The sequence below is a fragment of the Pyrus communis genome, chromosome 3 (assembly GCF_963583255.1).
Source record: "Pyrus communis chromosome 3, drPyrComm1.1, whole genome shotgun sequence".
Lineage (NCBI taxonomy): Eukaryota > Viridiplantae > Streptophyta > Magnoliopsida > Rosales > Rosaceae > Pyrus > Pyrus communis.
Window position 1 is genome coordinate 5,067,045 of NC_084805.1, and position 27,426 is coordinate 5,094,470.

Consider the following 27,426-nt stretch of genomic DNA (forward strand, 5'->3'; position numbering starts at 1 on the left):
TAGTAGATTTGTGTTCTTGAGTTGTTCATTGGATCCGACTCGTATTCATCGACGGCATCATGATCATACTCGTCTTCAACAATCATGTTGTGGAGAATAATACACGTCATCATGATGGATCGAAGAGCCTCGACATCAAACATTCTAGCTGCAGCCCTGAAAATCGCCCAACGAGCTTGCAGGATACCAAAACAACGCTCGACATCCTTCCTACACCCTTCTTGACACTTTGCGAAGTGTTTTTCTTTTTCACTGTATGGATGTGGCACTGTTTTGACAAATGTTGACCACCTTAGGTAAATACCATCTGCAAGGTAGTATGGTCCCTCGTATTTATTACCATTAACCCAATATGTGCATTTCGGCCCATTTCCTTGTAGCAGTTCGTCAAACACTGGAGATTGGGTAAGGACATTTAGGTCATTCTGAGCTCCTAGAACACCAAAAAAAGCATGCCAAATCCATGTATCAAAAGAAGCCACCACTTCCAAAATGATGTTTTTGGCTCCTTTTCTGTCGCCATAAACTCCTTGTCACGCACTTGGACAGTTTTTACAAGTCCAGTGCATGCAGTCGATGCTTCCAATCATGTCAGGGAAGCCTCACATCTCGCCCTTCCTCAGAAGCCTTCGCATGTCCCTTGGCGTGGGTTTCCGAAGGTACTCATTGGTATAGAGGGCTTCAATTGCAAAGCAAAACCGCATCAGGGACTCCAGAACAGTTGTTTTTCCCATCATTGCGATCTCATCCACTTGATCTGCAGATGCTCCATATGCAAGCATTCACAAGGCAGCCGTAATTTTTTGCTCAGGAAGAAGACATAGAACATGAAAAGCATCCTATTTTTGCACAAAATATGGATCATGGTTGCAAGCAGCACTCATGATTTTATCGAACAAACTTCGTTGCATTCTAAAACGACGTCTAAAAACATGATCAGGGAAAACGCTGTTGGGAATAAAATAATCTTCCAAGAGATCTTTACCTCGTCTTTCCCTTCTTCTATCGATGTGTGTCGTACGTCTGGGTTTGGCTATCTGACCAATAGCTTCCATGATACGGCAGGAATGTGAGGCCCTCCGCCTTCTATGGTGATCATCCTCATCCTCCTCTATTGTGATGGCCTCATCTCCACCTCCACCTTCGTCAAGATTGACCAATTCCTATTGTGCCAATAACCTTTTCTGCTGCTCTTGCAACTGTTTATACACTCTCCTTGAAGAAGACATTGTAAGAACTCAAGATTTGAAAACGATAAAGAAGAATTCTGAGCTAAAAAAAAAGGATTGAATTTAGTGTGAGGATGGATGTAGGGATGTAGGATTTATATGGACAAAAAAATAGAAGATGAGGTTCTGAACAATGTCACGTGGCACTACATGACTAGTTGAAAATCTTATCGAAATCTTGGCTAAATTATTGTAAACAGGAAGTGACACGTGGCGTGTCGGGATTGATTGAAAATCTTATCAAAAATCTATCTACAAAATAGTACGTTCAGATAATGACACGTGACGTGACAAGATTGGTTGAAAATCTTATCGAAATCTTGCCTAAATTATTGTAAACAGGAAGTGACACGTGGCTTGTCGGGATTGGTTGAAAATCTTAGCAGAAATCTATTCACAAAATAGTACGTTCGGATAATGACACGTGGCGTGACGAGATTGGTTAAAAATCCGAACCGAAATTAAAACTATTTTTTAATTTATTATTTTATAAAAAAAATTATTTAATATTTTAAATAGATTGGGTGTCAACGCATTTTGTAGGGATGGAGATCGTTTGTGCCAGCACATTTTTTTTGAGGTGGAGATGCTTTGGCCTATTACTGTTCACTGAAGTGGATAAATGGACTGAATGCTGACGCAAAGTCTTTAAAGGTGGAGTTGCTCTTAAGGCTGTAAAAGGCACTTGAAAGCTAACTAGAGTCCTTACACTCGCAAGGGGAATTGTGACACCAACAACCTGAACATTTGGAGGTATCATACTACACCAAGCACGGCTGTCCCCGCAAATCATAGCTTTGCAATCGCTATACATCAATGTAACAGTACTGATTATTACAAAAGGGGTTGTTTGGTATCTATAAATAAGGGCCCGTTTGGTAGCGTTTTACAAAACAATATTACTTCGCATTAAATTTTAATGATTAAAACCATCTATTTTTTTACGAGCAACTTCAATTGTATAGGCAATCAAAGTAGGCGAAACAGTACTTAAAAAAAAGTTGACCTGACACGTTGCCTACTCAATTAGGAAATCTCAAATAAGAACTTAATTTTAAAACACGGGTACGGTTTCACGGTTTAATGATAAGAAGAATCCCCTATCAATCCAATGCCACTAATTTTGGATGTCCTTGGGTTTGGAACTAGAGTATAACACTTTCAAAATGTGTTCAGATAATACATTAACCACTTAAGCAAGAGGTTCACAGCATCCACAAGGACCCAAATTTCACCTGATTCCTCAAATCTTAATTTCTTATAATCTGGGATTACCTTGTAACTAAAAGAATGAAAACAAAGATGTTTCTTCTGCACCTTGTTAAAGCATTTTCTTTACGATAATTGATCGTGATGCATCTTTCATATAGGTTTTGGAGATTCGGATACCCTCTACTTAAAAGAATGAAGAACTACATATACTTCCTCCGCCAAATTAGGCCGCCTTTTCTGAAATAATGGATTGTAATGCATCTCTCACATACGAGTATTTGAACGAGAAACCCAGCTCCTTGGCTCTAACTGGAAGCACATTCTGCCCATCCAGAACCTGCAACGACCTTGTTATGTATCTCAGCAATATGAAATTGGGAAAGGGTTGAAAAGAAAATAAAGACATTCTTACCACAGAAGCACCTTCGCCAAGGACTGCTTTCAGGGCAAAGTCCGGTACAGGCAGCCATGAAGGCCTGCCCAAGACATTTCCCAAATTTTCACACATTTCTGCAAATCGAACAGGGTTGGGTGCAGTTCCATTGATAACTCCTGAGATTTAGGTAAAAACTGTGTTCAATATGTTGAAAAGTTTCAAGAACCAGTGTCACATGACATTGTTGAAAAGTTGAACACATATCATCATTAATTTGTTTATAGAAATTCTTAAGAGTTATCTCCACAGGCCAGCAAACTTTAGATGAAACCAACATCAATCCTTTGGTTCTTTGTTTTACTTCAGAACGTTAATAAGTATTGAATCTTTACCTTTATACGATGGATTGGATAGGGCTTCATATATCAGGTTCACTATGTCATCCAGATGAATCCAGGAAAACCTACACAATATTGAGAAGGATCAATTATCCAAGGTGTTGACAGGAAGGAGAAAATAAACTAATAAATGACATCCAATCAGTACGTGCGAAACCCTTAGTAACTTTAGTTTCTTCTTTATTAAACAACCGATGTCCTCGGTTGATCATGAATATCCAAAATGAAATTTAACCAACGATGTCATATTGTCTGATTAACATCACTCAAATGCTTATACGTATACAACAACCAAGCCTTGTCCCACTAAGTGGAAAGTGTTAGTAGCAAAACATCGACTGATACCCGTCATACGAAGGACAGAATTGAGGACAATACCATTGCTTTCCAGAGCCCAAGGGTCCTCCAGCAAACACCATAAAGAGAGGGATCATTTTAGCTGCAAATTCTCAAAGGTGTCAGCATGCTTGAGGCAATCAGAGATTATTACATTCATACTAACCAGAGTTCAAGATATGTACACTTTGTAACAAAATCGAGTGACGTTTTAAATGTCTTTTGCCAGTATATTTTTCTAACATGACATCACAAATTGAAAGTTAGAGATAATTATGCATAGAACAGCCTGGTACAATTACGAGGTCATGCAAGCCTCAGTGCAACCAGATTGGTCAATGTATAATCAAACATAAAGTGGAAAAATTGCAAAACAATGTCAATGTAGACAAGTCTAGTTAGTGAGCAAACATTGCAACTAAGAGTTCACAGTAAAAGCATACCTAAAGCTCCGCCATCTTTACCAAGGACAACACCAATGCGAATGAGCACTAGCCTAACATCCTTATTCACTTTGCGGGCAGTTCCTTCCCATTCTCTACAAACCTGAAAAGACTTTTATGTTAGTTGAAGTCATGAAAAGGCTTAGATGTGAGTTAAAGATGAGGACAATTTTGTGCGCAAAAGAGAAGTTGTGACAGTGATAATGTGATATTCCTTCATGGACTGGAAGTTGTATTGGTAATAGAGTGTATATTTAAACAGACTGACAATATGTCCAAAAGTCCATTCTACAACTCATAATAACAGTAGGCACCACAACTATGAATTCTAAAAGAAAAACATAAACATAATTCATCTGAGCTGCAATAGCCCTTGGCCAGTGATCCTAAAACTAGAAAACTGAGATTAGATATGATCAAAGTAGTCAGGAATTCTTCTACCTAATCAAGTCTTACCACACCATTGAAATTAGAAAGTTCAATTTTCCATTTAATTATTTCCATCATGTCTTTTTTTTATTTAAAATTAAATAAAGGTAAAAAGTTCCTCTATCACATCCAAAGGACATGCCAAGAACCTAGTATTTCAATTTCCGGAAATTCAAACCTTATTCAGAAAATTAGTCATCTGCAAACACAAAGCCTAAAGAAGGTTAGGGTAGCATCCCCAAAAGGGTATCAGGACGGTAATCAGTTTGATCCGACTACATTGGCTATGTTGTTGATCAATCTGACTATGCATTCAACATCTATTTAGTAAGACAGTCATTAGTCAGATAATTAAATACTTTCAGAACATAGAAATCTTAGAAGTTCTAACTTCAAAGCATATTGTACAACCTCAATTGCCTTTTCATACATTCTTTTTGAAACTGATTATTCATAAAGCTTACCTCAGCTAAGTAATCATTCCCTGATGGACTTTGCTCATCAAATACTTGTGTCTCACTAGTACCTGAGCATAATGAATAGAAAATTAAACAAGAACCAAAAAGGAAAATTATCTTAGTAACTTTAAAGAGGCTCCTTAAATTTGAATTATGAATCTCGAGTAATGGAAAATCATATGCCAGCTATGGGGAGATAATAAGTGTTGCTTCAGCACAATGACTATGTAATTACTAAATGGTCTTCTAACTCGGTCTGACATCAGTTTGTATCACTTTAGAACTTTATCAATTATCTATGAACTTTATCGATTAACTAGCAGATCCAAGGACGCTCCAACTCCATGGGGTATTGAAAAGCTCAGTCAGAATCTAATGATCCCAAGAAGAATAAATTCCACATAAATATCTAAAATGTTTTACAGAGGACTACTAGCAAAGCAAGAAAAATAACTGAAACTTCATGCAAACCAAGCAAATACGGTGGCTTAATAGATAAAAAGCATGAGACTGAACGGACCATAGTAACCGACAGCTGTTGCGCTAACCAAGACTGTAGGTCGAACTGCATCTGGTAAATCGTTTATTAAATCTATGACCTTCACAACCAGTTGAAAAGGCCAAATCAGTTTTTGATTAAATAATACTCTTTTTATTAAGAAAAGGAACAAAAACTGGATTTGTATTTTGACAGCCGCATCCACTAATCAGTATAAGAAACAACTACTAACCTTCAAGGTGACCCTAATCCTGCTAGTCTTGATCTCTTTCTTTATCTACAGTCCAATAAGAAGTTAGTAACTTCTAGGCATACATACATATGTTCACTTCTGATATTGAATCAACATGAATCACAAACTGTATGGCCTTAGGCAGCAATATTCCGTCAATTCATGGCAGTTGTTTTTTACTAGTATGAAGTTTAATTCACCACTGGTACCAACCTCAGGAGACCATCTTGTGCTTATGGGCAGTCCAGCCAAATTTACGACACCGGTTGAACCTTGAATGCTGTCTTTCCACTGTGCCTCCTCTGCAATCACAATTCCTGGAAAGTCCTTGACTACAGATGGCAGGAAAAATTTCAAGTGTTAAACCAAAATATCTGTAAAGAAAAAGTATACAGATGACTAGTTATCTCAATATTAACCTGGACAATAAAGCCAACTGTTAACAATGATTCAAGGATTGGGGTTAATTTCATAATAAACAAATATAATAACTTTTATGTTAAGTTACCATGTTCCCAAAAGCTTAAGTATTAGGAAACAAGCGCAACAATGTTATCAAGAATAATTTAACATGAAACACTAACGCTCCTTCTCACATGACGTTCACACAACAACGAACCAAATTAGGCCTTACAGGAGCATAACAGAAATTACCAGAAAACTGGGTATTAATACTAGAACCAATGGCTTGAGGAACAATCTCTCTCCAAACCCTAACTCTATCAAGCATCAAACAACAACACACACTAACAATATGCTTGAAGTACACACAAAATAATTCTTCCTTTAGTTTTTGTGCTGGTTCTTTGGGATGAAGGAGGGGTTGTTGGACAGATATCCAACTATTTAACCAATTCTAAAGAGCGGATTTCTCTAGAAGTTGATTATGGAAAAGTAAACACTAGCTGCTTACATATCAATGCTTTTGATGTAATGAGGAAGTGACCGGTAGAAAGCACTGGTGGAACAATAGAGCAGCTCCTATGATTCACATGAATTTGATTTTCTTTGTACTCAGAAAATCTAACTTACAGTTTCATTTCACTATTTACTTGGATTCATTGAAACATATGCACACTTACTATTCATAGATTTCAAGTTAAAATTTTAAGCAAATAGCCAACAGGTGTACATTACCTTCTTACCCGGAAAAATTAACTCAGCCTTTGATCTGGACCGTGTCAAGACACGCACACTATGATTATCTGCATTACAAATTGGATCGAAAGAACGTTCAGGTAGTGAAACTGTGGACATGTAGTATGAGTTTCAGCTTCATAGCAATAAGTATTAGGCAACGTAATCTTAGTTAATGCAACCAAGCAGCACCACAACATTGAATTCATTTGATTTGGTTGTAAATGCACCTTGTTATGCATAAATACTGAAAGATATGCATGTCCCTTCTTGCTAGCTCCAGTAAAATGAGGACCAAATCAAGTCATTGGGAAATAATCAATCCGAGGTGGATGCACGAAAATAAAATATAAAAACAACAGAATGGAAACACTACATATAAGTCTGCAAGATTTTTTTAATGGTGGAGAAGCAGAATGAGCATAACCTGCATGCAGCCTTTGCACCAATCTTCTCCCGATAAAACCCGTAGCTCCAGTTATTGATACAGTCATCTGATTTGCCTAAGACAGCCTACAAAGAGTCAATATCCAACAGACAAAATGCAACCTATAAATGCTCAAATATATTCATGTGACGTTCCAACTTTTTTAACTACAAACATAAATGCAATCACCCTAAATCATCTGATTTATCACTGATCGTCAAGCACTATGTTATGTCAAAAGGGCTGATGATAAGTAACTTTGCGAAGCCCACTCCCTACAACTGTTGGGCCAAATTGCAATGCAAAGAGGTGGTAAAAGTGAAGTTATTTAACTATGTGGGTTAGTCCAGTTGGTGAGGGCAACGTGTGCCCTCCTTACACCCAAGTTCGAATCCCCTTTTCCCGCAGATTAGAATAGTTTAGAATATCGCTTGTGTCAAATATAAAACATATTAAATTCTAGTAAATATTGAATTGACCAAGTAAATTTGTATAGATATGAACAGAAAAGTACGTGTGTGTGTGGAAGGATTAATGTTGAAGAGCATTACCTTCTGGGTTTGATCAGAGGCACACCAAACACTGAGCCTCCGAGTCCCACACTTCTAAAAATCCAGAAAAACAAAGATTAGAAACAAAACAAAGGAGAAATTGGAGAAGTGGGTAGTGAGATACTCACAGAGAGGGGCAGAGAGACGTGAAGAGGGGTGGAGACAGTGTGGGTCCATGAGAGAGCAGTGGCTCCACAGACCTCCATTGCTGCAGCAGCTTGCAAGCTCTCTCTCCTGCTAAAACAAGATGTTCTGTTTCTCTTTTCTGAGATGGCGGTGAAAGGAAAGGCTAAATCACCGAGTCCGAGTCACCCATAAATGGCAATGTGTTTGATTTCGAACCACACCCAAATTACCCAAAACCAAACCAACCACCCATTTCCATCGATTGCCTCTTCTCTTTTGTTTTTGCTCGGTCATCTCCATGGATTTTAGTGACACAATTTTAGAGGAGTGCTATCCGGAGAGTTTAAAATTATTATAATTACGATGTTGTAAATAAACAAAAGTTAGAGAGATAATCTTTGATAGGGACAAATGTAAAATATCACACTATTTACTTTCATAACTATAATACAAAAGGATTGCAGGTAAAAAGACAAAGAGAAGGATACTGATATTATTGCTTTCAATTCTTTTCTTTCTCTTGATGTGTGTATTGTGATCACACAAAGTGCTATTTATATAGAGCAACATCCGTGACAAACCAAGCAAACAAAATGATTACACTTTTTGAAAGTATCACACAACTACTATTACCCTATTATTCTTAAGTCTCCCTCGCTGTGGGCATTCATTCATACTTACAATTTTACAATATATAATAATTAAAGGACGAAAAATTTAAACTCGGAGCGCATGAGTTGAAATTCAACATTCTATCTACCTTCTAGGCATTTTAGATAACGTCTTCTATGAAAAAAGAAAACAAAAGAATGTACCAATTTAACAAGTTAACTTTTTTGGTTTCCTAGCTCTTGGGTCTTTGCTTTCCTAGCTCAACTATGAGGGTGTTTCCTATTGTGATGAAGCTAATTGGATCAAATGTTACGTGCAACTCTTTGGAAGAAAAAATGGCAGCAACTATTTGAAATAAAATAGCCGTTAGGCAAGCATTTTATTGTATACTATTGAATGATGGCAGCAAAAACATGAAGTTGTTCGTTAATTTGTAAAATTATTATTATTATTATTTGTGTAATTCAATAAGGATATTATTTTTAACTCTAAATAAGTTATATATGACACTTCAAAGTCATATATAATCTCAATTTTTTCGGTATAAAAGAGCGATTGTGTCGCATTTGGAGTCAAATATGACTTTTGACTCTAAATTAAGTTTATATGTTAATTATAGAATCTGACATGAAATTATTGTTATGCTATTTTAAATTTGAAAAAGAGAGAGAAAAAAGGGAGATAATTCTCTGATGTAATTTGCATCACCCATTTTTCAATTTACGTAATATTATTAGAAACATAATGGACTTGGGCTTTTATTCAATTTATTAGAAACATAAGGAACTTGGGCTTTTATTCAATCCGGGCCTATAATACAGCCCAACAACGCAAGCCCACTCTAAAACTAAAATATTTGATAACAGCAGCTGTGAAGGGTGAGTGGTGGTGAATGAAGTGGAAGAAACGGCGATGATGATGCAGTGGTGCGGTGCAGCGGCGAGGCGGGTTCTGATGGCGGAGCAGCGCGCCCGCTTCACAACCTCCTCCTCCTCCGTGGAGGCGTCAGCAGCAATTGCAAAAGCGAATGTGCTCGGGGAGCCGATGCTGTGCGGGCGAGGAGACAAGAAGACGAAGAAAGGGAAGCGATTCAAAGGGTCGTTCGGAAACGCTCGGCCGAAGAAGGAGAAGATGATCGAGCGCATCAAGGACAAGGTTGAGGTGCCCAGGTCCACCCCTTGGCCTCTCCCTTTCAAGCTCATCTGAATTTTTCAAATTTTCACTCTCTTTTTTCGTAGGATTTTAGCTCCATATATTTAATGTCGAACTCCCTAATTTTTTAGGTTTTAAGTGTAGTGTACAATTTTTTTTTAATGTCAATTCATATTTCGGATATATATGTTTCAATTGTTAATTGTTTGTTTGATGGGTCTCTTGGTGTTGTAATTTTGTCGTCTAAAACCACAAAATGCATGATAAGATTTGAAACTTTGATTGAGAGCTACTTACAATGGGCAGATTTGAAATTTTGATTGGATTAGGATGCCGCTCGAGCTACTGAGAATGGAAATGTCGGGACTTTTGGTGTTTAACTGTGCTATTCATTCTTATTGGGGTTAAGGATGAAAATAGTGATTGCTGGTGTAGTAGGGATTTGATCTGCATACAGTGAAGTACTTCCATTTCTCAGGAGCATTTAGCATCGGATTCGGGTTTAGGGGTTCTAGCTTCGGTTTCTGTTTGCATGTATTTTCAGTATATCATCTTCTAAGTCCATGTTTCACTTAATTGCTTGAGTAACTTAGAAGATTTTCAGAAATATATTGAAGCAATTTTGTTGGAGCGGAACTGACAAAAAGAGATGACGGCAATACTAGGCGGCAATTGTGAACTAGGTACGTAAATTAGAGTTTGGACTGGTTGGTGAAATGTGAGTGTAGCATATAAGGATGGTTTGTGCTTTGATAAGATGGACACCAACTATTTTGAAAATGCTTTATGCATAGGAATAGGCGTCATGAGTTATGACATTCAGTTTGTGAGTGGGTTGAAAACGAATTGCTGTTCAATTTGTGACACTAGATGCTTTCCTGTGGTATTATTTCAAACATCGGTATGATTCTACATGGATAATAATGGTTTTGGTAGAACTTAGTTGCCTCAGTATTGTTCCTGATCGTCGAGTCAATTAGCTAGATAAATGTTGTTAATTGATGTATAATGCTAATTTTGATTGAAAGCTAGTGAATTCTTGCTTATCTGCCAAATCATTTTGACTCTTGCTAGGCATGGAGGGCAAACCTTATAGGCAGCTTAGATTTTCCTATTATCGATTGCAGATTGTCGGATGGTTCATAAGTTGGTAGGGAATTAAATGATAGGACATGATTGATAGAGCATCTGATACCAAAAACCATTCCATTTTTGTGGCTGATTTCCTGGAGCTATACTCGCAGCCTAAATCAGAAAATATAATTAGTGCAAAATAAGCTTAATCCACTTTCTAATCGAAAAGAGCATTGTCTTTAGTATTTACACATTGTATGGTGTATTATAGCAGTGTCAAACTAAACATTTGACCTTTATTATGCGTACTTGATGATTAACAATTTCATTTTCCTCTGTCGTTTGGAACTGATTTGTCAACTCGAGCGCTAGTTCTGCAATTACGCAGAGTCCGATGATAGAGTAAGTGAAGCCAAACATAATAGTCACTACACCAACTGGGGATGCTAGAGGAAAATATTTGTCTTCTCTTTTAGGTTCAGTTGCAAGCCTAAATCCCGTGTTAATTGCCCATGCTAGCATGACCATTGCGATGATACTCACGACTATGCGGCTGACGATACATATCGTCTTCAGCTTCCCTGCTGCATCATCAGAAATTGAGTGAGATGATAATTGTCGAAGGTAAAATGTAATAGATTTCATAAGTTTAGAAGCCATTGAATGTACTAATGAACTCTTTAGCTTTTCATGTGTGTTTGGATTATATCATATGTTTATGTATCTACCTGGAGAAAGACTTAACTACCCCGGTTTCATACACCCCCGCCCCTCCTCTAACCTCTATCAGATTATGTGACGTGATGATAGAGATAGAACGGGTGTATGAAACTAAGTTTCTCGCACCCCTGAAGTTAACTCCTGTTTCTTTGTTTTAAATTCCTATTTTCGGCGTTGGTTACATTACCTTGATTTTGAGGTTTCCTGGTCTCCTCCTGCTTCCTCTGCAATTGTTCTGAGAATTTTATGACCAAGTCTACCAGTAAAGGAAGACCAGCAACCAAAAACAGGAAACCGAGAACTATCGTCAGAAGTCCGACGCAGAATGCCCGGTTGTTCGACTCCCTTTTCACCCACGGCCTGTCTGCAGGCCCAGATTCCGACGTAATGGTCCACAGGAACAGAACTACCATGAGCAGAGACGTCAACACAGGAAACAATGTTGCATATAGGGTTTTGGCATCTCTACTTACCTTCAACCCTAAGGCTCTTGTGCCTTCTTCCTCCATCTTCGGCCCACCGGAGTTCGAGGAGAGAAGAAGAAAAACAGAGAAGAAACAACAGAAATGGTTCTGGCACTAAGAAACTACAGAGGGTTATGGTTTAATGGATCACGCCAGATAAATGGGGGAAAATTTATGTTCAAAGTTAGTTGGGTCATCACTTAATTCAAAATTAAATAAACATGACAGAGATTGTGGCAATTAGCCGTGCTTTATTACCTAACACCCAATTTATGAGTAAAATGCCCTCTTGCCACTTGGTTTTGTTTTGTTGACCATTATCATTTATTTTTAAATGGTGCTTTATGCGTCTATTTTTATCTTTCATACATGCTGCTAATTTCTATCTAATCATTTTCAATTCATTTAATTTGACGATCGAAACTTAAAAGAAGAATGCGAACAGCACCACCTTTATTTTTTGAAAAATGATGGAATAATTGACACTAATTATTTAAACTACAGTAATATGGGAGAATTTAAACCCGAAACTTAATAACTTGAAAAAAAGTACTTTATTTACGAGAATAATCCATGGTTTATTGCCGTCGTCAGCTTACATCAGTCATGAATATTCAGAAGAAGGAAAATGACAGAGACTTTTGGAATTTAATTGCGTTTTCCACAGTGAGAGCACTTTGAAATGGACACGCCACATCTTCAAGTTTTGAGGTAGTGTTTTACCTGTTTTTGGTTCGTTTCCAATTCCAAAGGTCCACATTCGTTTGCAGGTCATCATGGCTTGAAAGGTAATTTAAATTTTAATTATCATGTCATGTCCTAATCACCCTTCAAATTCTTCAATTCAATTCACAAGTGGACATTGTAATGCTACTTGTTAGTCATAGTGGAACTCGAGTCTCCTTAATCTCGTGGGCGTTTTTTGGTGGGTGGACGTAGACCGGAAAACTAGTTAGTGTCCGTCGATGAACTTGACAATGACGAGACTGGACTCGTTAGATAGAAGAAACACATACCCAATGAGGCCCTTAGTCGTATCTCTAAGTGTGTGTGCGCGACGAGAATTATTCCATATCTTCCTATCAAAAAACTAAAAGAGGAAACACGTCCCGTTTCGTCTCAGTTTCCATGAAACTAGTTTAGCAACAAGAATTTTCTAACAAAGAGACGATTTCCAAACGACAAACCACTGCCTCAAGTTCATACGGACCAAAAACCCCCAACTCACTACTGGTAATGCATGGCTAGAACCCAACCTATCAAAAAAAATGTACGTGTGTGCGCGCGAACGCAAAGATGCACTCATGCACCCACACTACATTACTCCAACTGCAGGTCTAGTGTCGCATATTTGCCCGCCAGCAATAACTCAGCCAAGGAAATGCAAATTACATGAACAGGAGAAAGTTGTTCATATCAAGCGTCACGCTTAATCCAATCCTGATCCTGCAGCATAAGCCGCATTGTACTAAAACACCAAACACACCTTGAAAGGAGAAACTAAGCATTTAAAACTATTCAAAGCTTAAATTCATCATTTACTTAAGCAACGCGTCAATGATGCTGGCCTCGATAATTATCTTCATCATCATAGTCACTCTCCATCTTGATCTGCATCGTTAAAAATAGACATCATCAACATAAAAAAACTTATTATTTATTTATTTATTAGAAAGAAGAAGAAAAGCATTGCATGACGGGGGGAATGCTTGATGTGTGTTAAACTGGGAAACACATTACTTCCTTCCTAGTCTCTCTCCCTCCTTCCTCCTCTAGTCCTTTGGTTTTGTCTCCATCTCCCTCAGTTTCCTTTCTCTACCAGTTTTCTAATTCTCGAAGCTAGGACCATCAAAATGTCAAAGGGAAAACTTCTGCCATGGACTTGTACCTAAGGGCTTTCATGCACGCACGCAAATTAGTGGAATTATTGAAAATCTTGATTCTCTCTCTTTTGCAATTTTTGGATTTCTGCAAATTCTATGAAAATTACATCTTAGGGCCTTCTACCTTCCACCATTTTCCCTCCGGTTATTCCTTCTCTTTGTTTCTATTGCTTTAACTCTATTTGGGTTCATAACATTTTCCCTCCAGTCATTCACTCTCTCTTCACTTTCTGTTTACCAATTTGTTTCCTTCAATTTTTCAAGATTAAGCAAGGAGCTGATACGAAATTAGTAACAAAAAAAAAAAAAAAAAAAAAAAAGACAATTTTCGTTATGACTATAATGCCCTTGCAATCAACAATGTCACCAATTTGGGTGTATGAAATCGATCCGAAGACTCATTCATATTGAACCAAAAGAGGAGGAAAAATAAGATTTTGAATTTGTGGATGGTAGAAGAACAAGACCATTATGGTAGCACTAGATTTGTGATTTCCTGTTTAAAACTTGAAATTACAGTAAGGCTACAAGTTATGCTCTTACTACACAAGTAACTTTAGCTATTTATTTATTGGAAGTAGGAAAGAAGAAAATGTCAGTCTAGCGAAGATGTCACTAATGTGTTAAGAAATGGTGAGTTGACAAACTGTGGAACTCATGTAAAAATTAGAAAGAAGGCAAAGTGTGATTCTCAGTCTCAGAAGAAGGGGTGAAAACTCAAGAAAGCCAATCAACTCAGCATCCAAACTGAAAAGTGTTAAAGAAACACATATCAAGTATATAATAAAATTGCTCACCTTTATTTATTGCAAAGAAAAACATTTGAATTTTTAGTCGTTATCCTCTTTTCCATAGTCGTATACTATCTCAATCTGCATTAAACAACAAATACCCCCAGGGTTAAACCAGTTAAAGGTGACCGCATTGTTCCAGGAGGGAATAGCACTATAAACGGGAACACTGCAAAGCCAAGAAATATTTGGAAAAAGTAAAGAACTTTCTACTTGCAATAGGAAGACACCCTTTTTTTGGAAACTGGCAACAGTAATGTTAAACAAAAATAAATCGTAAGTAACAAAACAAATTAGAGCTCTAAAGCATCCTTTTAAACATGACCGATAACAGTATTCTATTTTCCAGAATGAAATAAAGGATGATGGTAGAACGTCAGTTAAAACCAATTAGTAGGTAACTAAGAAAACTCTCAAGGATCCATTTTGATTACTGGGCAATCACAGTACTCTATCTTCGTGAATTAAATAAAAGATGATGGTAGAACGTAAAAAATAAAAGTAAAAGGTTAAGCAAGATAAAAAGAAACTCTTAGTTTTGAGTACTCATCTAGAAATGATAATTATGTCAGCAATTATACAACTGTAACATATTACTTTTCTTCCAAAAAGAACAGCAACCAACTATGAGAATACTTGTCCAATTCCACTTGTGCCCTCTGGTTAGATAACAAATGCATGACTAGTAACTAGAGACAAAGTAAACATAAAAGACAACGCAAAAGGAATCAAAAGCATGAAAATGATTGAAAAATGTAGATGTCCTAAAAATAGATGTGAACAAGCCATACACAGAAGCACAATGAAAAACTGAAGAATGAGTTATGATAAAATTACCCCAGCAGGTGGAGTAGGATTTCGGTGAAACTTAGAACCACCGGGGGCCCAAGGAACTGCACAGGCAAGATGGAGAGGGGAGAAGATGAGACCATATAAAACCACTAGTAAAAACATAATATGGAAAACACAGGGATTGATTAAGTAAAATAAAGATAGACCAAACCTATTAGAAGTTACAAAAGAAAACTCTTAATTCAAGTTTTTATCTATGTACAAATGAGAACAAAGATATGGTTGTAGGGATAGGTTAATAGGGTGCCATAATATTGATACCAAAAAAATAAATAAATAATATGAGCACCAAGCTAATCAGAGACAGACATAGACTACCACAGAGATACACATATAACTTTCTAAGCAATGATGATTTTGTTGCTCATCCAAAACAATTTCTCGAGCATAAGGTAGCTTAAACACACTACGAAAATTTGGGGTGAGGTTGAAATGCCATCAAATCTAAAATGGTATCATATCAAGCCAGTTCCAAAATCCTCTCTCACTAAACTACTACCCATATGAAAGCTTAAAAGACGTCGGAGCTTACAGGAAAAGTGAGGTCCAGAATATCAAACAAGAAACAAAGAACCTAAAGACATATGCCTGGAAATTTATGAAAGCTGTTCCCTTGTTTTTCTAATTGGGGGCAAAAGCAATGAATTTATGCAAGTAAACTAGGCATTTTACGAAAGGGATTGTACCAATGTAAGGATCGGGATGGCGCCACTTATTGTAAGTGGCTTCGGCATTCGCTATGAGTCTATCAATGGTGTCAGGATCTTCCTGTAAATCCATACCAATCAAACAATCGATCAAAAGGGTACCTTAATTCATTAGCAAAATAATCAAAAGGGTACATTTATCCAATAACAGAAAATGCAGCCAAGCTAAATAATCAAAAATTTAAACTGAATGAAAAAAATTCAAAAGTAATCGAATCGAAATGGAAACAAAAAAAAAAAAAAAAAAAAAAAAAACAATAACAACAAAATTTGGGGAAATTGAATAAAAGGGAAAAGACCAACCACATGCTTGTTGGTTTCGAACCTCTCGCGGAGGGCATCAGCCTGAAAAACAAAAAATAATCAGACAGCGATCGAAATCGAATGCAATGTAATGGTTGATGGATGGTTGTGAATGAATAATGAAGATTGGAAAGAGGGGCGGAGAGAGCGATTACATCTGGGTAGAAGAGGTGGCGGTGAACGGCCCAGTTGAGAGTGTCTCTGAGGGCTCGCCTGTAGAGGATCCGAACCTTCTCCTTCTGAGCTGCTCGACGAGCTACGTACGCTGCTGTTGACACTCCGCTCATCTCTTTCTCTCTCTCTCTCTCTCTCTCTCTCTCTCCCTGTACTCTTTCGTTGTTTCAGGCCTTTCGTCAGATGAAATTTGACGACGAAATGGCTGGCAAAACGAAGTCGTTTCCTTTCTGGGCCGAACGATCTTAACGTGATTGGGCTGGGCATATTGTCCCAGGAACCGAAAACCCGGATTCGATATGAAACCAAACCTATTCTCTAATTATACGATTCGGGACCCGTTTTGAATATTTTGAAGGATTTACTATTCACACACCTTTTTATCTTTTATATATTCTTATTAATTTTTATCAATTGATTTTCTTCAACTCATACGATTTGACGGTCGAAAATTGAAAGGAATGTGTGAGAGTTAAAAATAAGTATATAAATAGCACTATTATAATTTGAATCGTATCAACCAAACCAAATTGAACCGAATTTTTTTAAATTGATTTTGTTACATGTCGGGCTTCTATTGGGTGATGCCATACTTCTGGCATGGACTTGTCCAACCCAGATCTTCTCCAGATCTACAAATATTGAGCCTAAGGATCAAATGATTCACACCATTGAAATTTGATCAAACGGCTACAATTATTATAACTTTTAGGGGCCTCCTGTTTGTAGCCGTTGGATCAAATTTCAACGGCCCGAATTATTTGATTCTTAGGCTTAGTTTTTTTAGATTCGATGAGAATCTGGGTTTGGACTTGTCCACACTTCCAATCAAAGAAAAAACAAGCAAAGTGGCTTTTCTATAACACAAGTGAACCATGACTGAAAGCCCTCCTCCCTCCTCCACCCTCGTTCTAGTTCTTCGCCTCCTTCCTCAATCCCTTGGTGATTCTAATATTCGTAAAGTATAATTACCATGACCATACATTACGCATAATACATGCTTTTGAAAACCCCACGGTGCATATGAGACAAACGTATCCATTTCGATTAGGGTTTCTCTTTTAATCCAAAGGCTAAGGGAAATGAGATGTTATCATTTTGTGCATAAACATTACACCCTGGGGCCTTGTGCACTGGCTTGAGGGACAAGACCAATAACAGTCACAAAGATTCAAAAAACCACATTTCATTAAAGATGCAACAAATCCAGGAAACCATATTACCAAAACACAAGATAGCTTTCGCTGAGCATGCCGACTAAGATTTATACAATTCCTATAGATAATCGTAGGCAATCTGTTTCAAGTTTTGGTGACGAAAACAACGCTCTGTGGCCTATCTAACCTGAGAAACTGGTTATCTATAGTGGTATAATATATATGAGCAGCATGTTTATATAAGGGATGCCATGCTATTTTTCCATCCAAAGGATCTACGCCGTGCTTTAGGGGGTGTGAAACTAAGCCCAAACATTCCCTTGAGGGCCTGCCCCTGCTCTACGAACATCACCAGCTTTGCAACAATGGCGGCGCTCTCTGTAATGTGGTTCATATTATTTGTGTTACTCCACAAGCAGTTGGCCAGCTGCAGCCTCCTGCGCTTTGAATCCAGTGCAATACCCCACTTCTGGAAGAGTCTCTTTCTCTCTTCGGACGAAAACCTTTTCTGCATCAGCTTGCTTAGCATTACTCTCTCCCGACCAATAGCTTTCATGCTGTGTCCAAATACACATGTTGCATCCATAAATCAGAACAGTACTTTAGTCAACTTGTGCATGAAGTAGAAGTTAGCACAGAAACAAGACATTATTCAAAAAATAAGGACATCGAGTAAAAAGAAAGTAAAAACAGACACAAGAGAGAGTGAACCTTGAAGCGAGTGTGAGCGCCTGACCATTTTCGACAGCTTGATCTCCACGGGAAAAAGTTTCCTTGAGGAAAGATAGTCTCCTAAGTTCTACCTCCATGTAAATGGAATCTGTTGGATCACCTTTGAAGAGCAAGAAAAAATAGGTTCGATGGACCACTGATATATGGCAAGTTTGCCAAAGTTCAAATATGGCCCTCTGCTGTCTCTCAAATTCCAGTGGCCAATCAGGATTTTCTGATAATTCCAGCATTGGATCTACTCCTACATCTTTCACTTTCTTTTCAAACTTTTCCCCCGTCTCTTGGTCCTAGCATGCACATACAGATCCATGTCAAACAAAGCCAAAGATTTGTGAGAAGCTGACTTGCCCAAATGCCTTCCAATAAATAAATGCAAATTATAGTAAGACTATTCGTATATAAGTTGGAGAGAATTGACAAAATTAAAGACGGTTAAACGTTTCAATAGGTAATGTGGCTTGCGTGGATGTAAAAATGCAAATGTTGCATTCTCACCCCAACTTGTTGATATAAAAATTATAAACTTAAAAGTGTGAATCTTAAGAGTAAGACTACTGCATAATATTTCACATTCTCATGAATTTATCACCTTCAAGGATATGATCTAATTACCATAACAAGCAAAGACAGACACACAAAAAATGACAGGGTTTTTTAGCGGACAAACTCAAAATTAAGCACATTCTCACCTGACCGTTGACAAGTTGTCTGTCATTCTCAAGATTTTTGGCCATTTTCTTTAGTCCCGTGACAAAAGTATGAACACTGGTAATATCCTCATCTGCAGTCTGTCCTCCTAACTCATCCACGGCACTCCCAAGGGAAGATTGAGAATCATTTCTTGACAACCTTGCGTTGGAATCATAATGTAATAGGGGAACCTTCCTCCCACTAAAACCTTCTGGTCTCCCAGGAAAGCTTTTCTCAAACCAATTAGGTGGGGTTCTCTCTGATTTATCCGGAGAAGATGAGCCAGCCATGAGATTTTCTCTACAACTCCAGCTCCTAGTTAACTTTAAACTTCTAGATTGTTTTTCAGGGTAAGGATTACCAAGAGAATCAATGGTCATCTGTACATTATGTAGTCTCTGCTCCAATGTGCCATATGTAAAACCACTTTGCATCTGACTCCCTTCTCTATCTGCATTCACTGGGGTTGATATCATTTCTTGACCTGCTACACTTGTATCCCCAGATGTTACTTCACTTTCAACAGTAGATAAAGCAAGGGATCCAGAATTCTTGTCCGTGCTTGACTCTTCCATCTCAATACAGCGGACTTCTTTGCAGTTGTCATCAGTACCTTCTGCAGTCCCACCTGCGGGATAATCTAGACTCTGGCACGAATCAGATCTAAGCTTCTCATTAATCTGTCCATATACCTCCTCGGCACTGCTCTCACCGTCTCTGTCATCAAAATGAGGATTGCTGAACTTTCTGACGCCATTCATATAATGAGGATCAGCCACACTTGATGATACTGAGCCTTCATCATCTGACACATCCCCAGCATTCCATTTAGGATTAAGGTCATCTGAAGGCTGAAAGAGAAGAAACAAGTGAGAGTTACAAAAATAATGGTTTATATAACATGTAATTAATCTCCATAGTCCATAAGCAAGAATATGTACTTGTCTGGAATCGTTATCCTTTCGAACCATCCGCAGTAAATCCTCCACTCGTGATTCAGCAAGATCACGTTGCTTTTTCAGCTCTCTAATTTCCTTGTCCATCTGAAAAAGGTCGCATGTCATGTCTTGGTTTAAATGCATTCAGTTAGAAACTTGCTTAAATGAAAACATGGTTGCAGATTCCAAATATGGGCATGGATGAATTCAAAACCTACAGCAAACTTACACCTAAGCTGAGTATATGAGTCAAGGCAACCCATTTTATGATCTTATAAGAAGCACACAATTAATAATGACATCGTGTAGATGCTAGGTACATGGAGATTTCCTTTAGACCGGCCATTTGATATAGCCATACTGTGATCAGAATTATTTTTTTTCAGAATACGGAGGTGCAGTACTTTTTATGTTGGGAAGAAACTTGGAGAAACATGTATTTGTGAAACTTAGAAGCAAATTCAATACATCTAAACTGCTGTCTTCCAGACCTATCTTCTCTTCTGAAAAGAAATTCTTTCAATTGCCATCTGTTACGGGTCTTCAGAAATGTCAACATAATTGTGTGCTTATATTTAATTCCAGTTGATAGGTATTCTTCCCTAATTGTAAACTTTCTAAGAAAGAAAACCCTTGCCTTTTCAATCTGAAGATCTTTCTTTCTAAGCAACGCTGGGTAATCACAAGTTGACGAAGGAGGTCCAGGTGTCCTCAACTCACTCTCCAATCTAGCCAGCTCTTTCTGTAAATGTTTAACCAGGGCCTTATCTGACATGACTACATTGACCTGTGCTTTTGTAGTCACTTCTTTTGCACAACATGCAAACAAAAGAGTGTTTCTTGTTTGCTCAACATGGCTTCGTGCAGGGCTCAAAGTGCAAATGATGGCTGTTCTAGCATTACCACCCAAGGCAGGCTGCAGTATGCGTGTTAGCTTTGAATCTCTGTAATTGACGTGGCCATTCCTTCCTTTACTGCGTGGAACAATATAACTAGATTTACAACTCACATCACCAGATAAAATATCTTAAGGAATAGGGATGTATACTCAAGGCCACTCGGGATGCAATAGTAAATCTAAACGAATTATCTCTTCAATTTATTCTTTTATAAAAACTCACCTTAAAATTGTATTTCCTATATTAATAAGAAAAATTTGCTACATTACAATTTACAACAGAGATAAAGATAAGGCATGTAATTGTAGTTCAAAGAGGTTAAGCCATTTTTGCGCCTCACTGCAGTTCCCATCCAAGAAATCAAATTTCACTTCTGCTGATATAAAGTGATTTTAAAAAATTATATTGAAAACATCGGATTTGAAATCAAAGATTCAAAACAGGTTAGTATACATGGGCGTAGAAAAACATATTAAAAATAAAGTGTCAAGAATAAATAATAATATACTACACCTTTGCATGTCAAATGAACTTGGTAAAGTATATGACATAAAGGAAGGATGGATTATACAAACCTTAGCTTGCGAATAACAGTGCTAAGAGTTAGTAAACTGCGATTAATGTGGCAGCCTTCTTTTAATCTCATCCCAGCTGATAATGCCTGGGCTGCACGCTCGCTTCCTGCCAAGTCCACAAAGTTCTGCAACAAACCCATGATCTGAAGTTAATATCTACTTAATATTGCAAATGGAAAAAATTAAATTAAATTAACAGATAAAGTTTTATATATTCTACCAAATATCCAATCTAGAAGTAATTAAAATATACCACGCTAGCTGCAAGGGTGGTTGAATTGCCTTTGCCTAGGAACTCACGAGCAGAACTTTCAATTGCCTACAAGTTAAAGCTGGGTTAAGCAGAGAAGTCGAAAGCACTCCATCTGAAATGAATACACACTTATCAAAGAAAACCAAAGGGAGGGGCATACCAATCTAATAATTTGATGTGATCTAGAGCTTTTGTCGTTTAATGCTGTCTCCCCTATCTGTCTTTGAGCTGTAATACACACAAATCATTAAGATATAACACTTTATGGTAAATGCAGTACTTTCTTAAATGCTTTACCTTCGCAAGTAGAAAGGAGCTCCTTTAAATGGCTCCAGTCCCTCAGAGTTTCCTCTGTGATTTTCTCTATTATGGTTCCCCGCTGAAGATAATATAGAAGTGTTAAAGCAAAACTCATATACACATGAAAATAACCATCTCAAGAAAATAAAAGTAATTAAAAGGCATCCACCTCAGGATCATCTAGCAGCCTAAGTGGAGTATTATCTGTGCTTAGGAGGTCTCTAACAGCTTCATTGTATATCTCAATTGCTGAAAACTTAACAACAAAAGCTCGTTCCTCATGCTGAAAGAAATAGCAAACTTTATGTTAGTGATGTTTGCAATAGAAACTATCTTTATATTATTAACGTCTGCAAATAAACAGTAGTCAAGTATTAAAATTGAAATGAAGCAATGAACTTGTTAGTAATTGTTCTTACCGCATGTATATAGTCAAATATTTCTGCTACTGTAAACTCTGTTATACCATTCATGGTGTACGTTTTCCCACTGCTTGTTTGACCATATGCGAAAATACTTGCTGAGAAAGAAATTTTTGGTGTAAACTTCTCACTAATTACATAAAGTAAGGTATCAGAAGAACGTCAGCACACAGATCTATATACTTACAGTTGATACCATTGACAACTGAAAGAGCAATTTGTTGGGCTCCTTCATCATAAACCTGCCTTGTAGAGCAATCACCCCGAAATACTTTGTCTACAATAAAAATATGAACAAAGATAAATAGATAAAATAGATAAGATGTATCCCATAAATCAATGAATTATGACAAAACTATGCATTCCAAGAAATTCAAGCAAAGGCCAGTGCTGGATATTAATGGTAAGCAGATGTTCCATTATAATCTCAGATTCAAACACCTAAAAGGAATTACAGTGAGTACGCTGTAAACAGATGTCCCACTCTATACAGATGAATATATTCTTACCAAATGTATAGGCAGTTGGAAATGTAGACCCTTCCCGCAGCGTGTTTCGGTATAAGATGGTTGTGTCATTGATGCATTCCCAATCTGCTACTTCATTTGCTGCAACCTCCTTCTCACTCAGAGGCCTCAACCTCACCAAAACCAGAATCTTCTCTTCGCGAGCACTTGCTCCTTGCATCTTCTCCCACTTCACTGCCTCTTCCCCACCAATTGCCCCCATTATCTCACTATTCCACCCGATACTCTTGTCAACCCAACCACCAATTAATCAAAGCTTAACAAACCGAAAAATCCCATCGAATTTCTGAAAGCGGAAAAAACAAGCTCGGTGTTAAAGTACTCCAAGCCACTCTCATTTCCCAAAGATGTTTTAAATGTCAAACACAGGGTTGTTGCACTTGCCATAAATTAGGCCCGTCAATACCAAATTATCTGCAAAAAGAAGCTAAATCATGGGCATGAACCCAACCACCTCAGAAAAGGCAAAAGAAGCATAAAGAATGCTAACTAACTACGGGTCACATCCGCAACAACAAGCTCAAACATGGGTTTAAGAATTTTAACCGATAAACAACAGAGAATTTAAAAAAAAAAAAAAAAAAAAAAACACCCCCAAATGCCAATCACGTCTTAAATCTGCAACCACAAGCCATTCGTGGCCAAATCCAACCACCCCCGGAAGACAACAGCCACAAAGAAAGTAAATAATACTTTAAAGCTTATTAAGATGAAGGGTTTTTTAATTTCCTTTGTCACGCTCATTCTTCGATTTTAAGCTTCATTTCCACCACATTGTAAGAAAGAAACACAATGTCATCTGTATTATCTGTCATACATCTCCCAACGACTATGCTTCAACAGCAACCAACCGAATCCCCACTAATAAATTTCATCAACGGACCACCGAAACGTGCAACATTTCGGAGACAAAGGGTCCCCAAAAGCTTCAAGCTTTAACAACCAGAGATTAACCATGAGATCTTACCTTGCAAAGCTTTGTCGTCTTCAGAAAACCGTTACAGCTTTCCCGACGACTTGTCGCTTCAGCCTGCACTGTGAAGCTTCTGCTCCTCTGATTTGTGCTCTGCAACACCAAAGAAATACAAAAACTTAATAATATTAAAAATTAAAAACTAAGAATTCAATGCAACAGTGACGGTGGCACTAAAGCCAATTCCAACGGTTATTTACATAAAAAAAAAACTAATTAAAATTATAAAAAATTTAAAAAAAACCCAGAACAAGTGTGACAAAATTTCAGTCTCAGAAAATGCCCCTCCGAATCCAATTTAATTACCTTTTTGGGACAAGAAAAAGTCAATGCTTGGAATTTGGAGCTCCTTCTGCGGAGGAGGGGTGAGTAGGAGGAGGAGAAGGCATTAGGAAGAAGACGTAGCTTAAAATTCCAGAGAGTAAGAAACTTGACCAAAAGTTTACTCACTCAGACGAATAAAGCGACAGCCGACAAGGGAAAGGAAAAGAAAAAATTGACGAATAAAGCGAACACAACGGAACGGTACGGGAACGAAACGGCACCGTACTGGAGGTTGGAGGAGCTTTCGATGTGACAGTACAAATTGTGGAACAATATTTTCAAGCAGCCCACGACCTGCGTGTGACGCTTCTCTTCCAAAACGGAGAGAAGACACGCTTGCTTGCTTTCCTTCTCCAACTCCAGCTTTCTCTGCAGGGGTTGCAAGTTAAAATTACGATTTTGCCCCTGACTTTTGGTCTTCTCTGGCTGTGGGGAGGCACGCGAATAAAGGATGCTGGGGAGCTTTTTGGGATGGAAGAATGGGAGCTTTTTGGGATGGGGGGACACGTGGGGGGGTTTGATTGGGTGAGGTGGTTTGGATTATGTAACTATTCGATGATGGCCGTTGAATTGTTCGGTTTTGGGTTGTTGCGGTCGACCGTCGGGATTGGACGGTGGATTGCGGTTGAGTAAAAAGGGAAGAAAGAGCGATCATGTGTAGTACAAGCTTTATTTGAGTTGGAAGTTGAAACTGAAAAGGAAGGAAAGGAATCATGGCGAAAGAAGATTAAATTAAGATGCCTTTAATGATGATAGATCAATGTGACTTACCAAAAATAATCATACAGTAACATGGGTGCTTATCAAAAACGAAATCATTAGGTTAGAAAGTAAGATCATCTCTAAATACACCACAAAATTTGAGGTGGGTCAAGTTGGTCTTATTTTTTAATATTAGTTCTTGTTGGTTTGAGGAGCCTACATTTAATCCATGATGCTTTCTTTGAATTAGGAATACTATGTGATGTAATCTTTCATTTAAACCCTTACATTAAGCTAATGGTGGATTAATCGATAACCTTATATTGTCTTTTTTTACATCCTAACAAAATAATGATCTCGATTAAAAAGAAAAAAAGGGTTTAGGCACAAAACACTTCGATATGTCTCCCTTCCATCATTTCTCCCTCCCTCCCTCTCCATGGCGATGACAGCATCTCCTTTGGCCAAGCCCAGCATTTGGGCCCTTGCTGCCGAAAAACAGGAATCCAAATTTGAACAATAAGCCAAAAACGCATGAGCCTCCCTTCGTTAAGTTCTCAACTCTTTGCAATTGTTGCTACCATGCCCAAGAATAAGACATAAACCACCTCTGCCAATACGAACACCATCGACGTGCTCAAGCCTAACCTCGTGGAGCAACCCATGTGTCTGGTCCACAAGAACCAGATGCTTTTGTAGACCATTCAATGCAAGTGAATGGCTGATGAGCTTGATTAAAATTGGCTCAGCAGCGGATTTACGTCTTATGGGAGCGATTGGGAAGGAATAAACCGAGATGTGCCTTCAAAGGCAGACGAGATTATTGATTGGGGCGTCGTAAAGAAATTGATGAAGGGTAATGGGTTTGAGAGGTGGGTTTTTTGGTGGGTCATAGTCGAAAGTTGTTGAATAAGATCATTGGGTATATAAATATGTTATGCGTTGTGTGAGGGACGAAGATTTGGCAGCAATGGCCGCAGTGGTGCTAGTGGTCTGTTTGATTGAGATTCAAAATAGGAATGCCTGTGATAGAACTGAAAGAACTTAGAGGAAGTGGCTGATTCATGTCCCTAGAGGTTTGTTAGGGTGTCATAGGAATAATATAAGGTTAATCCACAGTTAGATTAATCTAAGTGTTTAAATGAAAAAGGACATCACAGATCCTCAAAATGAGGATTGTAGGTGAAGATTGTATATGCCCTTAATTTCTTTAAATAAAATTGATACTATTTCACCTAAAAAAATGAAGATCCTAATTGCACATTTGCATGTTGAATCCAAGAGATGATTGTAATACCCCCATCCTAAATTTTTCATATTTTATTGTATCAAACATATGAAATTATCAAATTGCCCTTGAGGTATGAATGTTGACTTTTGTTAACCGTCTCGTCAAAAAGCGTATTACTAATCTTCTTAGTTTATTCTTATTGTACTCATCGCCACGAACGCGTGGGCGCGAATGGATTCAAATTTGGATTTATAACGAAGATTTTACATTACGAAACGTCGACCGTTCTTCAAATATTTTCGTGTTTCGTTTTTAATGACCTTGTTTTGTGAGCTACTAGGGCCCACATGTTTCCCCTTATACCCGTGAGTCCCCCTCCCCTTTCTTGAAAATATCTAACACACACACACTCTCTCAAACTCCTTCCCTCACCTCTTGGCCCTCTCATTCTCTCTAAAAAACTGGCCCTCCCCGAGGGCACTACAACCAACGACAACAACAACACTCCCACTGCCGCCCAAACCAAGAGCACCATGAGCTTCATCTCGTCCTCATGGGCCTAGAACACCAAAACTCACCTCGAACTTCCTTTCGGATCGTCGGGATCAAAACCTAAGTCTGTTTGCGACATTTCAGGCTATTTTCCGGCCAAACCACAACTAGTTAGCCGTCGAGAAAGGTGCCATTATGTTCGTCTCGTTCCAAGGTATGATTTTTGTTTTTGGATCACTCAATTTTGTTGAGTATTGACAAAGTTATGAACGTTTAAAGTTTACCCAGAAATCCAACGAGTTCCCCAGTTTTCCTACGGACAAGTCACCTATCAGGCCATTTTTTGGTCATCTCCGGCAACCATTGGGCTTCCAGTTAGGTACAAACTTATTCTACACTTTCTAGCTTTGTTTTGATATATTATGGGTTAAATTTGGTTAAAGAACGAATAAGTTACGAAGCTTTGAAAATTGCCCAAACTTCCTGCCAAAAACTATGGTCGGGTTAACCCGACCCGTTAACCGTAATCCGACACGTTGACCGTTGACCCGGCCCATTTGACTTTTGATCAATCTTGATCGTTAACCTGTCAACATTGACTTTTGGTTGACTTTTTGGGTTTCGAT

General features: G+C 38.0%; 4 protein-coding genes across 5 annotated transcripts; 1 reads left to right on the plus strand and 3 right to left on the minus strand.

Moving 5' to 3' along the window:
• Window positions 1–2,300: 2,300 nt before the first annotated feature.
• LOC137729850 (epimerase family protein SDR39U1 homolog, chloroplastic-like) lies at window positions 2,301–8,115 on the minus strand. Its single transcript, XM_068468894.1, has 13 exons — window positions 7,856–8,115; window positions 7,728–7,781; window positions 7,177–7,252; window positions 6,758–6,817; window positions 5,826–5,944; window positions 5,613–5,657; window positions 5,402–5,480; window positions 4,888–4,949; window positions 3,995–4,097; window positions 3,594–3,654; window positions 3,210–3,280; window positions 2,854–2,993; window positions 2,301–2,778 (listed from the first exon to the last, which is right to left on the minus strand). Exons 1-13 carry the CDS (start codon window positions 7,931–7,933, stop codon window positions 2,665–2,667), a joined length of 1,062 nt encoding a protein of 353 aa, XP_068324995.1. The 5' UTR covers window positions 7,934–8,115; the 3' UTR covers window positions 2,301–2,664.
• Window positions 8,116–9,338: 1,223 nt separating this feature from the next.
• LOC137730068 (small ribosomal subunit protein bTHXm) lies at window positions 9,339–9,800 on the plus strand. The gene has a single exon (XM_068469136.1). It carries the CDS (start codon window positions 9,378–9,380, stop codon window positions 9,669–9,671), a length of 294 nt encoding a protein of 97 aa, XP_068325237.1. The 5' UTR covers window positions 9,339–9,377; the 3' UTR covers window positions 9,672–9,800.
• Window positions 9,801–13,263: 3,463 nt separating this feature from the next.
• LOC137729235 (NADH dehydrogenase [ubiquinone] 1 beta subcomplex subunit 9-like) lies at window positions 13,264–16,760 on the minus strand. The gene is made up of 6 exons (XM_068468099.1): window positions 16,567–16,760; window positions 16,412–16,453; window positions 16,088–16,169; window positions 15,387–15,442; window positions 14,556–14,630; window positions 13,264–13,486 (listed from the first exon to the last, which is right to left on the minus strand). Exons 1-5 carry the CDS (start codon window positions 16,696–16,698, stop codon window positions 14,589–14,591), a joined length of 354 nt encoding a protein of 117 aa, XP_068324200.1. The 5' UTR covers window positions 16,699–16,760; the 3' UTR covers window positions 13,264–13,486; window positions 14,556–14,588.
• Window positions 16,761–17,755: 995 nt separating this feature from the next.
• Window positions 17,756–24,766, minus strand: LOC137729519 (kinesin-like protein KIN-7E). 2 transcript variants are annotated; one of them, XM_068468486.1, is made up of 15 exons: window positions 24,358–24,766; window positions 24,046–24,144; window positions 23,061–23,364; window positions 22,739–22,828; window positions 22,549–22,649; window positions 22,299–22,412; window positions 22,127–22,208; window positions 21,990–22,057; window positions 21,830–21,895; window positions 21,577–21,701; window positions 20,740–21,076; window positions 20,106–20,207; window positions 19,164–20,015; window positions 18,454–18,761; window positions 17,756–18,299 (listed from the first exon to the last, which is right to left on the minus strand). In XM_068468486.1, exons 3-15 carry the CDS (start codon window positions 23,278–23,280, stop codon window positions 17,978–17,980), a joined length of 2,787 nt encoding a protein of 928 aa, XP_068324587.1. In that variant the 5' UTR covers window positions 23,281–23,364; window positions 24,046–24,144; window positions 24,358–24,766; the 3' UTR covers window positions 17,756–17,977. The 2 variants fall into 2 exon arrangements, with proteins under 2 accessions (XP_068324587.1, XP_068324588.1); XM_068468487.1 differs by having other exon boundaries at window positions 23,061–23,492.
• Window positions 24,767–27,426: the final 2,660 nt, after the last annotated feature.

Bases quoted from the DNA above. Each gene is read 5' to 3' on its own strand.
- LOC137729850 (XM_068468894.1), bottom strand. From the start codon at position 7,933: ATGGAGGTCTGTGGAGCCACTGCTCTCTCATGGACCCACACTGTCTCC. The intron at 7,253-7,727 runs GTAATGCTCTTC...AGGCTGTCTTAG, and splicing joins CCTCTGATCAAACCCAGAAG to GCAAATCAGATGACTGTATC. The intron at 5,658-5,825 runs GTTGGTACCAGT...ATTGGACTGTAG, and splicing joins GCACAAGATGGTCTCCTGAG to ATAAAGAAAGAGATCAAGAC.
- LOC137730068 (XM_068469136.1), top strand. From the start codon at position 9,378: ATGATGATGCAGTGGTGCGGTGCAGCGGCGAGGCGGGTTCTGATGGCG.
- LOC137729235 (XM_068468099.1), bottom strand. From the start codon at position 16,698: ATGAGCGGAGTGTCAACAGCAGCGTACGTAGCTCGTCGAGCAGCTCAG. The intron at 15,443-16,087 runs GTACAATCCCTT...TTGCCTGTGCAG, and splicing joins CCATCCCGATCCTTACATTG to TTCCTTGGGCCCCCGGTGGT. The intron at 14,631-15,386 runs GTAATTTTATCA...TGTTTAATGCAG, and splicing joins ATCCTACTCCACCTGCTGGG to ATTGAGATAGTATACGACTA.
- LOC137729519 (XM_068468486.1), bottom strand. From the start codon at position 23,280: ATGGGGGCAATTGGTGGGGAAGAGGCAGTGAAGTGGGAGAAGATGCAA. The intron at 22,209-22,298 runs GTGGATGCCTTT...TATTATCTTCAG, and splicing joins GGCTGCTAGATGATCCTGAG to CGGGGAACCATAATAGAGAA. The intron at 18,300-18,453 runs GTTCACTCTCTC...ATTTGGACACAG, and splicing joins GCGCTCACACTCGCTTCAAG to CATGAAAGCTATTGGTCGGG.